General features: G+C 45.0%; 1 protein-coding gene across 1 annotated transcript in view; it reads right to left on the reverse strand.

Annotated features, from left to right (window-relative positions):
• Positions 1–12,500, reverse strand: part of LOC126983103 (serine/threonine-protein phosphatase 6 regulatory ankyrin repeat subunit A-like) — a 63,677-nt gene that overhangs the window by 7,764 nt on the left and 43,413 nt on the right. The window contains exon 4 of the mRNA XM_050835602.1: positions 1–605. This exon is cut by the window's left edge and continues 757 nt beyond it. Within this exon, the coding sequence (XP_050691559.1) occupies positions 1–605 (605 nt within the window). The remainder of the gene's footprint in view (positions 606–12,500) is intronic.

Genomic DNA, 12,500 nt, shown 5'->3' on the forward strand with positions numbered 1-12,500 from the left:
CATAGCAGCCAAGTGGAGGGGTGTGCGGCCATACCTGTCCTTGGCGTTAAGGGCACTGGAGGGTATGAGGGCAGACACACACTCAGCACTGCCCTGCATAGCAGCCAAGTGGAGGGGTGTGTGGCCATCCTTGTCTTTGGCGTTAAGGGCACTGGAGGGTATGAGGGCAGACACACACTCAGCACTGCCCCGCTCAGCAGCCAAGTGGAGGGGTGTGCTGCCATACATGTCCTTGGCGTTAAGGGCACTGGAGGGTATGAGGGCAGACACACACTCAGCACTGCCCCGCTCAGCAGCCAAGTGGAGGGGTGTGCGGCCATACCTGTCCTTGGCGTTAAGGTCACTGGAGGGTATGAGGGCAGACACACACTCAGCACTGCCCCGCATAACAGCCCAGTGGAGGGGTGTGCGGCCATACCTGTCCTTGGCGTTAAGGGCACTGGAGGGTATGAGGGCAGACACACACTCAGCACTGCCCCGCTCAGCAGCCAAGTGGAGGGGTGTGCGGCCATACATGTCCTTGGCGTTAAGGTCACTGGAGGGTATGAGGGCAGACACACACTCAGCACTGCCCCGCGCAGCAGCCAAGAGGAGGGCCGTCATTCCTAAGTGGGGGAGGGGAAGAGACACACACTCTTAAGGGTCTAGTAATAACCATACGTTATCAAAGTGTCCTACTGACCACCGACCGCACACTGCACCACTACTAGAGTCCGTTTCATTCCGTCTGTCCACCAACAAAGCGGGGATTTTGATGGATGTGGCAACTGAGCATTTCTAGTTCGTGAATACGTGAAAATCAACTTTTGTGATAGACATTCAAGCTTATTTTTCAATAATATATTTGAATATTTATGTGTACAAAAAACAACTGTCACTTGCATCGATAACTAACATGCAAGCACACGAAAACACTAACTTGTATCAAGTAACATAGTCACATGATGCTCGAACGAGCTATTTTTTTCTTCAAATTCATTGATTGATAGCTCATTTCAGGTATATTAAAAGATATCTGTCTCTGCAAGTGCATGTAAAGGTTATCTTAATATCTTTCTGCATGTAAATAATGATTTTATATATATATATATATATATATATATATATATATATATATATATATATATATATATATATATATATATATATATATATATATATATATATATATATATATATATATATTATTCGAAATAACATGAAATAGTAAATAGTAACTGTTGAATGCGATGCTAGGGTATTTAGAAAATTAGGCTACCCATGCTATTTACATACAACAGATCAAAATTCCTTATGTATAGACACTTGCAGAGACGGATGTCACTTTATGTACCTGGATGAGATGAAATATGGGTATCTGAAAGGTTATGAATCGTTCGAGTATATTCAGACTATACTATTTGATATACAAATTGTTCTTTCGTGTGATTATATGGTAGATTATCGATGCAAATCGGCACGTTTGCGGTTCATATAAGAAGAGGAGAGCTGATGAGACGAAGAGCCTTAGACTCCACTCTGTCCCAAAGAGCTGTGTGAGTGGAGCCCCCCCACACGTGAGATGCATACTCCATACGAGGGCGGACAAGGCCCCTGTATATGGATAGCAACTGTGCGGGGGAGATGAACTGGCGGAGACGATACAGAACGACCAAGCTCGAGGAAGCTGATTTAGTGAGAGAGGAGATGTGAAGTTTCCAGTTAAGATTTTGAGTTAAGGATAGACCGAGGATGTTTAGTGTTGAAGAGGGTGGCAGCTGTGTGTTGTCAAAGAACAGGGGATAGGTATTTGGAAGATTGTGTCGAGTTGACAGGTGGAGAATTTGAGATTTTGAAGTATTGAAGGACACAAGGTTCCTTTTACCCCAATCGGAAATGATAGCAAAGTCTGAGGTTAATTAAGCGTTCTGCAGCCTCCTGTCTGGAGTCATGTACTACCTGTTGTGATGGTCTTCTATTGAAAGAAGTTGAATAATGCAGAGTGGAGTCGTCGGCGTATGACTGGACAGGACAGTTTGTTATGGAAAGAAGATCATTGATGAATAACAGGAAGAGAGTGGGTGATCGGACAGAGCCCTGTGGAACACCACTGTTGATAGGTTTAGGGGAAGAACAGTGGCCATCTACCACCGCAGAGATAGAACAGCCGGAAAGGAAACTGCAGATAAAGGAACAAAGAGAGGGATATAATCCGAAAAAGGGCAGTTTCGAAAGCAAAGACTTGTGCCAGACTCTATCGAAGGGATTCGATATGTCTAGCGCAACAGAGAAAGTTTCACCGAAACGGTTAAGAGAGGATGACCAAGAGTCAGTTAAGCGAGCAAGAAGGTCGCCAGTAGAACGCCCCTTGCGGAACTCATATTGGCGATCAGATAGAAGGTTAGAAGTGGAAAGGTGCTTTTGAATCTTCCGGTTAAGGATTGATTCAAAAGCTTTAGATAGACAGGAAAGTAAAGCTATAGGGCGGTAGTTTGAGAGATTGGAACGGTCACCCTTCTTAGGCATAGGCTGTACGAAGGCATACTTCCAGTAGGAAGGAAAGGTAGATGTTGATAGGCAGAGACGAAAGAGTTTGACCAGGCAGGGTGTCAGCACGGAAGCACAGTTTTTAAGGACAATAGGAGGCACTCCATCAGGTCCATAAGCCTTCTGAGAGTTGAGGCCAGAGAGGGCATAGTAAACATCATTAGGAAGAATCTTAATAAATAATAGGCATAAAGAAATCAGAGGGGGGATGAATAGGAGGAATATGCCCAGAATCGTCCAGGGTGGAGTTCTTACAGAAAGTTTGAGCGAAGAGTTCAGCCTTAGAGATAGATGAGACGGCAGTGCTGCCGTCCGGGTTAAGGAGAGGAGGGAAAGAAGAAGAAGTGAAATTGGAGGAGATATTTTTGGCTAGATGCCAGAAGTCACGGGAAGAATTAGAGGAAGCTACTACTACCATTACTATGCTATGTTTGCTCCTCCTCCTCAGCCTATCAATAATATTACCACTGTTACGACTAAAAATACAACTACTTTTACCACGACTACTGTTGCTACTACTATTTTTTTTACTACCAATATCAATATTTCTCCTCCTCCTCCCACTACTAGTATTATCACTATTATTACTGATGCTACTGCTACTACTATTATACGGTAACTACTTTTTTTTTTTTTTTTTTTTTTTTTTTTACAGCAAAGGAGACAGCTCAAGGGCACAAAAAGTAAACATTAATAAAAAAAAGCCCGCTACTCGCTGCTCCTAAAAAGAATCCAAAGAGGTGGCCGAAAGATAGGTCAGTTTCGGGAGGAGAGGTGTCCTGATACCCTCCTCTTGAAAGAGTTCAAGTCGTAGGCAAGAGGAAATACAGATGAAGGAAGATTGTTCCAGAGTTTACCAGCGTGAGGGATGAAAGAGTGAAGATGCTGGTTAACTCTTGCATAAGGGGTTTGGACAGTATAGGGATGAGCATGAGTAGAAAGTCGAGTGCAGCGGGGCCGCGGGAGGGGGGGAGGCATGCAGTTAGCAAGTTCAGAAGAGCAGTCAGCGTGGAAATATCAATAGAAGATAGAAAGAGAGGCAACATTGCGGCGGAATTTAAGAGGTAGAAGACTATCAGTATGAGGAGGAGAGCTGATGAGACGAAGAGCCTTTGCCTCCACTCTGTCCAGAAGAGCTGTGTGAGTGGAGCCCCCCCACACATGAGATGCATACTCCATACGAGGGCGGACAAGGCCCCTGTATATGGACAGCAACTGTGCAGGGGAGAAGAACTGGCGGAGACGGTACAGAACGCCCAGCCTCGAGGAAGCTGATTTAGTAAGAGATGAGATATGAAGTTTCCAGTTGAGATTTTGAGTTAAGGATAGACCGAGGATGTTTAGTGTTGAGGAAGGTGATAGCTGGGTGTTGTCAAAGAATAGGGGATAGTTGTTTGGAAGATTGTGTCGAGTGGATAGGTGGAGAAACTGTGTTTTTGAGGCGTTGAAGGACACCAGGTTCTTCTTGCCCCAATCGGAAATAATAGTAAGGTCTGAGGCTGCGTTCTGCAGCCTCCAGCCTTGAGTCGTTAAGTTCCTGAAGGTGGGTCTTCTATTAAAAGAAGTTGAATAAATCATAGAGGAATCATCGGCGTAGGAATGGATAGGACAGTTCGTTTTGGAAAGAAGATCATCAATGAACAACAGAAAAAGAGTGGGAGATAGGACAGAACCCTGTGGGACACCACTGTTAATAGATTTAGGGGAAGAACAGTGACCGTCTACCACGGCAGAAATAGAACGGTCAAAAAGGAAACTGGAGATAAAGGTACAGAGAGAAGGATAGAAACCGTAGGAGGGTAGTTTAGAAAGCAAAGATTTGTGCCAGACCCTATCAAAAGCTTTTGATATGTCCAGCGCAATAGCAAAAGTTTCACCGAAACGGCTAAGAGAGGATGACCAAGAGTCAGTTAAGAAGGTTTGGAGATCACCAGTAGAACGCCCCTTGCGGAACCCATACTGGCGATCAGATAGAAGGTCAGAAGTGGAAAGGTGCTTTTGAATCTTCCGGTTAAGGATTGATTCAAAAGCTTTAGATAGACAAGAAAGTAAAGCAATAGGACGGTAGTTTGAGGGATTGGAGCGGTCACCCTTCTTAGGTACAGGCTGTATGAAGGCATACTTCCAGCAAGAAGGAAAGGTAGATGTTGACAGGCAGAGGCGAAAGAGTTTGACCAGGCAGAGTCTACTGGTCTACTGGTCTACTGGTCTACTACTAATCTCACTTCTACTTTTTAGGGGGAGATACGGGGGTGAAAGAGGAAGTGGATACAGTAAGGCAAGAAGGAAGTGTGGGAAGGTAGTATGAGATGATAGGCGGCGGGCTCTCCGCCTTGCTATTCACGTGTTTTTATGTCTTTCTGTTAAGCGAGCAGGGGAGACCGGGTCTAGTTGTTACAATTTTTGTTTAGTTTTTTTGTGCCTCAGCACATACAATGATTTACTGAAATGAAGTTTGTTTGCTAGTCTAGTTAGGAAAATGTCTCCATTTATTGAAATCACTGGCAAAAGAACAAAACAATGCTACGTTAAGTAGTACAGCTCTAATTAATGAGGTGGTGTCAGCTGTAACAATTTACCCCGGGCAAGGGGTTAGTTGTGACACCCTTTGGGGTAATTTCTTACAGCTGATTTTATCTTACAATTACATTAAACGAAACCTTTATATGAATATGCCTGGTGGCACTTACAACTCAAAAGTATGTTTAAACAAGTTCTGGAAACTCTGAAACACAGCAAGTGGTCTATTGGCATGATTTAATATTCCTAGTCCTTGACAGCTGATTTTCTTGGTTAATTAATCATCAGTCGGAATCAGTTTCTGGTTGCACAGATCACTCAGATATTCCCGGCGTCCGTCGGTGCAGTCAGAGTGTGCCCAGTATTTACAGATCATACACTCTACCCATTCTTCACCTGGAAGTTGTTATAAGCCTGGGGTAAGTTCATACACTGTAACAATTAGCCCCATCCATACATTTTCGTGTATAACCACGCGCCCAGCACTGACAATGTGTGATATCCACGGCATAACTTCACGTATCGAAGAACACTTCCAATACATCCTAATGAGCCACAAACAACTTCAGTGATATCATGCGTGTTTGATCAATTAAGTATTTACTATTGCTACAAAAAAAACTTTTCGAGTTAAAAATCGTTTTTTAAGCCATACCTTTGAAGGCGAAGGTCCGTCAGTGCAACACTCAGTGGCAGTTATGATGGCATGGAGTAGGCTTTTAAACGGTAGAGTCCCGCGCTACATCAGGAAGCTTGAAATAACGGCCTTGTAACAACTTACCGTGTAACAACCAGACCCTGTATCCCCTATTACACGGGAACGATTTTGGCTGAGCATAGCAAGTCTGGCAGCACATGTTCCCTGACGTGACTCTCCTCAGCGACCGTGGGGCGTAGGAGTGGTTGATTTCAGGCTTCTTGTACCTCAAACAATATATGCATTTCTTCTCAGCCATGGAGCACTCCTTGGATTTATGATTAACAGAGCATTTGAAACATTTTGGGGCTTCCCCATTTCTCTTAGCAGTGCAGTTGGCCTCAAGATGGCCATATCTCTAACAATGATAACATATAATTGCATGGTATCTGTCTCTCACTGGGTATATTCCCTATTCTAATTATAACTTGTTATGATTCTTGTGAATCAACTCTCTCACAGTTGGGTCACACCTCAATATGTAATGCATTGCACTGCCAGCTGCAGGCTTACTAAAAATCAGCTCAATTATATTCTCAACACCCTCAATTGCGTGTAAGAACTCATTGCGGTCTAAGATGGTCTCCTTTATTTTTTCCTTGGTCTCCTCTTTATGCACGTTACATATCATGATCTTTGGTTTCATCTTTCCAACACTCTTGGTACTAATTTGCTCAACAGACTCCAATTTTTTAGCTGCTTCATCCATCATGTTCTCATTATCAAGGTTCATTATATTACCTCCATTAGTGAATCTTGAATCAGTAATCTGAATGCCTTGTAATGCCTGGGAAACTTCACTTTTTAACTCAGTAGCCTTTTTATCTTGCTCAGAGGCCCTAACAACAAGTATATTTTTCTTGACTTTCCTCCTGCGTTTGGTGACCTCAGCCCAGCTTGCACCCGCTGACTGCATATTCGGCGAGCTGCAACACCTCTGCAACCTCCCCAAGCTCTTTTCTCACACTCACGGCCTGTGACTCAACTTCTTCCTTTACCCCTGATATTTCCTTAGATAATTCTTGCTTGAATTCAACTCAACTTCTTCCTTTACCCTTGATATTTCCTTAGATAATTCTTGCTTGAATTCATCCAATTTCTCCACAATTTTGGTAGCCAGAGATGCTTTATGGAGGCATGGGTTGCAAACCCAATTAATTTTAGGTATATTCTCTTTTATACATAATATATTCACTTTTATACATAACACAGGATCCCCGAACTGTAGGAGACATGACAGCATAACTGTACCCCGGAGGCACCGTTGTGTGTAGGAGATGTGCTGGGTACTCAGCTTTTGTGAAGGAAATTTGCGAGACACATTTTTTGTGTAGCAAATATGACTGACTATGTGTAGGAAATGTGGCAGTGCCCCAACTTTTGTAGTTTTGTAGAGAATAGGACTACGTGCCACGGTGACCACTCAGCCATCGTCTCCCTTTAATACTATTAGCCGGTGGATGAGTGGTAGCGTGCTGGGCCCTCATTCACTGCGTGATGGACGACGCGGGTTCGAATCCCCACGCTACCACCTCGGATTTTTCAGTCACCGCCGAGTGGCTTAAAACTACCCACATTCTGTCCTGAAGACCACCCATCAACCTGGACTCTAGAGGAAACCGTCCAAATGAATCAAGAAGGAGTTCCGGTGGGCAGCATGAACCAAGAGAAGATGGCGCCATTATAAACACTTGCCTGCGCCATGACGGGCTGGGGCCGACTTCCATTCAGGCCCCTCAAGAGAACCTACTAGCGCTACAGGCGTACACGTAAAAAAAAATACTACTACTACTACTACTACTACTAATACTACTAATACAACTACTACTACTACTACTATTACGACTACTACTACTACTACTACTACTACTACTACTACTACTACTACTACAACTACTACTACTATTACGACTGCTACATAAAAGATACCTCCATCCATGTTTATTTTTCCGACACATAATAATGGAGGGCTCCATATCTTAGAACTCATTAGCCCAACTCTGTTCGCTAATGATTGTGGCATCCAACCATATCGCTAATACTACTTAGCACTAAATCTATACATAACACCCTATCACCTATTGCGTCTAGATCCCCCTTTTCTGCCCTACTCATGTCACTCCCGACCCACCCTAATGTGAATCTCCACCACTGTGGCCTCATGGCCCATATAGGAGATGTTGGTGGCTTTTGGTCCAGAGTGGCTTGCGCCCCTGAGATACAGGATGGCCGACCTGAGCAGGGAGAACGAGAGGCGACACCTCATCCAGGCGACAACGTGGCTCCTTGGCTGATGCTTCTTTTCTGAGATCAGCTGCGCGAGTCGTGTGTAGAAGCATCGGGCCCTGGGTTCCATTCCGCCGGATGTGGTGAAGACGAGGGGGGTGAGGCTGCCCTGATCCACATGTTGGATTCTTTCACCGTATGCCCTTGCCTTCTCCCGCTCGTTCCTTTGGTGGGCGGCTTCCAGGGGCAGCTCACGGTGACAGGCAACCATCGGGTCGAATATGCGGATGTCCATGAACGCCCGCTGTCCGCGCACCCAGAATCCGCGGGCACTTACATCAACCCGTGCCTCATGTTAGGTATTGGCCGTCCTGTACCGAAGGTGTTCGCCGTCCAGGGGAAGCTAGTGCCGGCTCGGTAGTGAGGTCTTGGCATACCCCCCTAAGCATGCTAGCTGTCAGATCCCTCACCTCATCGTGTCGAATACAGACGAAGCCTTCCTTTTTACATGTCATGGTGTGCGTGACATCACAGAGATCAGGCAGCCCCTGAATCGGCCAGCCATATTTCAGAGCAACGGCGTCTACAAATTCTTGTTTGTTGAGGCTGAAGCCTTTTGCTCTGATTGGAAATGACGTGAGCCAGTTAGAGGCGCCTGCCTCCTGTGCTGTGTGGATTTTTCTACCCATTTCTGTGGACAGGTGGAGTGTTAGACAGTCCAGCTCGTCCTTTTGGGCCTGGTGTCTTTCTTTTGAGATTCTTCTTCTGATTTCTCTCATTTCTGTTCGGTCTATTTTGCCCTTTCCCTCCTGAGCGATGATCCTGTTGATGAGGGATCTGGTAAGGCTGATAGAGTTTTGGTTCTCCTTAACAGCCAGCTTCTCAGGGCTGGTGATCCCCATTCCGCCCAGTCTTAGGGGAAGTGCTAGCATATCCCTCTCCTCCTCCCCCAAAGCATGAGGTTTCACCAGCGCCGGCAAGAATACATTCTTGACGGCATTCTCAGTGGTCGGAGGAGTGGACTGATGCCGGGGATGGTGAGCATCCTGAACGTCTACCGATGTTGGATGCCGTGGGTGTACGCTGAATAGGCAGCGTGGTTCAGTCTTGGCAATGGCAGACAAAACTTCTATTTCCTTCACCGATTCAGCTACTTTGTCTCCTACGTACTCCTTCTTATATACCTCTTTCCCGATCACTGCACCTAAGTGTCGTTGTCCATCCTTTGTCACAATGACTTCACTTCCTCTAAACGTTTATGCGGCATGGTCATAATGCTCAGGTTTGACAATAAGGACAGACTTGGTGGCGTTAGGGATGTATCCTATCTCAGGGCCGGCGGTGTTCACAGTGTCTCACCACCCTTTTGAGATTTTACTAGCACCTGAGAGGTCATCTGCTTAAGCCACCTGTTTCACCCGTGTTCTTGCGTACGCGATTTCATTTTGGAGGACTGATAGGCCCAGGGCGTACAAGCCATGGCTACTGGGTCACCTTGTGTTGTTCCCTCAGATGATTTTAACACCATTTTTCCACTGTGGCTATTTATGAATAAGTCGGTCGGGTATGTATAGGTATTTTCAACATACATAGCTATGCTAGGGCCAGGCCCGTAGGCTGGGTAAACTTTGGGTGGGTTACTTGGGCTGATGGTGGACCTGAGGCGAGAATGCCGGAGGCAGTAACACGCTAGGGGAGTCTGGGGGCATGCCCCCCCCAATTCTTTTTTTGGAAAAAGGATGCATTTCCTGCATTCTAGGCACTCTGAAAGCCTATTCATGCAACTGAAATGAGCTTATATTTTCTATTTTGAAATGGATAACAGACTTAAAATAACACCAGTACTTAGTCATCATCTGACAGTCTAGGTATTTTACAAAATGGCAAGAAGCAGGGTATTACTATGACATCTCTGGATTGATCAGGACTCTTAACCCAGGCGCGTCTAGGGTGGAGCTTGGCGTATTATGTCAACAGCCAAGTTGAGGTTGATAGGGACATCGTAGTGAATGTGGAGGAGTGAGTGAAGAAAGCCTCCTGACTCAAGGGCAGCAACAAAACACAACAGCCAGGTTAAGTGAGTGAAGAAAGCCTCTCCTGACTCAAGGGCCAGAGGTGGGCGCGGTACTGAAAAGTCAGTAGTGCGGTACTTTTTTCCGGAGAAGTGATTGCGGTAGTGCGGTCCCATTTTTTTTTCTTTCCCAGTGCGGTACGCGGTGTGCGGTACCGCGGTAGCAGTAGTCACTAGTCAATGTAAAAAAAATACTTCAGTGCCTATCCTGGCTATCCATTGACTAACTTGTAAGATACAAAAAAATCAAAGGAGAACTGGGGAAGGGAGAGAGGGAGGATTAAGGGGGGGACAGGCCGGGGAGTAGAGGACGGGAAGGGGAGGAGGGGGAGGGAAGGGTATGCAACTTTCCGAGGGAGGAGGGAGGGGACAGGGAAGGGGGAAGAGGAGATCAGCGTCATGTGAGAGAGGAGGAAGAGGGGGGTGGGAAGGAAGGAAGGACGGAATGAAGTGTGGTGCAAGCTGCAGTAGCACTAGCCAGGGATATGGTGGAGTGAAGGGGAAGGGGAGGAGGGGAGGAAGAGGAGGAATTCTCCAGCGTTTGAGCGAAAACGAAAGATTGCTAATATAGGAAAGTCATGACGGGAAGAGTAAAACATTATTCAAACTGTCCAACATATTAAGACAAAACACATCAACTGCAACTGGTAACAGCGACTCCAGTAGGAAAGCTGTAAGCCCTGGCGTCTCAGGCTCAGCGAAGAAACCACGTGGAAATTTCAACGAGGAGATAGTAATAATAATAATAATAATAATAATAATAATAATAATAAATTATTATTATCATTATTATCATTATTATCATTATTATTATTATTAGTAGTAGTAGTAATAGTAGTAGGAGTAGTAGTAGTAGTAGTAGTAGTATCATTATTATTATTATCAAACAATATTGATGTTGCCTACATTGGAGAGAGAGAGAGAGAGAGAGAGAGAGAGAGAGAGAGAGAGAGAGAGAGAGAGAGAGAGAGAGAGAGAGAGAGAGAGAGAGAATGATAAAATAGATAAGTTACAATGAAGTTAAAAAACAGATATAGTGTGTATTATGGTCTATGTTATGCATCAAAGAAAAATTTGTACGGGACATGAGACTGAGCGGCGATCATGTTACTGCTAATCGCTTGTACTGTTATACATGGCCATGTACAGTCATCGTCAGAGGCAGTCGTGGCGCGCCGCCTTGGGTTGACTGACGAACCGATTTATTCTGAGTTATTCGTTCAGTATTTAATTTTGAACAATAGCCGAAAAGTTAGAATGATTGAATCACTGATGCTGATGACTGATACCGATTGACTGATTGAGTCCGATTCACTGTAAAAAAAAGACATATCTGTGAGCATGTCGTGCTGCAAATGTCTTCAATGGTTTTCTAAGTACCGCAAAAAATGCCGCAGGATTTTTTTAGTGCGGTCCGCGGTAGTGCGGTATTTTCAGAAAGTTTGCGGTATTGCGGTATATCCTTTATTTTGATGTGGTACTACCGCACTAAGTACCGCACTTGCCCACCTCTGTCAAGGGCAGCAAACAAAGCACAACAGCCAGGTCAAGGAAGTCAAAATAGAAATCAATTTTGTCTGAAATAGAGTTTTGATAATAATAACAAATATGACTGTACAAATGGTTCTCAAAATCCCTTCACTTGGTAAGTTTTTAGCCATATTTTCTAATAGTCACAGTTACTGGTCCCTATGGATATAAAACAAATTATTGTGTCACGGCACGATCACGTTACATCGGAAGTAAGTATGCATTTCACCAATCTCGTCTGACGACTGTAGTTCAGACTTACCCGGCTCCGGACACAATTTAAATGGAGGACCGCCCGCGTACACAGTCTGCCTGCTGAGAGGCAACGGGCAATTATCACTTCAAATCCAACAGCACGAGAGAGTTGACGATTAGTTATTTTATAACCCTAGCTTGGATCTTTGACACATAAACATTTGTCGTGATTCTGAAAGATACTTTTTTTGGCGAATTTTAAAAAAATTTTTGGCGCGATTCGCGTCAGAAGCTCAGCCGTCGACGATTCCGTTTTGCATTGAAAAGCGTCGTGGTGCATGAAAGGGTTAAGGTTTCCTAATTGTAGGATTTCAGCGTATTGGTCGTGCGTACGGCAGCGGTGTGGCGACGACGGCGGCGGTGCGTCGGGAGAGAGAGAGAGAGAGAGAGAGAGAGAGAGAGAGAGAGAGAAACGATCATTGAGTTTTGCGTACCGGTCCTATTGGTTACCAGGCTTACCCTCTAGTATCTAGATTAGGCTAGTGGAATCCCAGACACACATGCATATGTGTTACTGCAACTGCTTTGGCTGGTACAGTGCAGCTGGTGGACACCTTGTGAGTGTGTCTAATTGGCTTCAGGGATTCTGGGTCCATCTTTCTCTGCTAAGCTTCATCAGACTTTATGATACTAGGTCTAGGCGGACCTTGGTGATGCTCTGCGGGGGGGTTACGA

This window comes from Eriocheir sinensis, chromosome 53, assembly GCF_024679095.1.
Source record: "Eriocheir sinensis breed Jianghai 21 chromosome 53, ASM2467909v1, whole genome shotgun sequence".
In the NCBI taxonomy this organism is placed as follows: Eukaryota; Metazoa; Arthropoda; class Malacostraca; order Decapoda; family Varunidae; genus Eriocheir; species Eriocheir sinensis.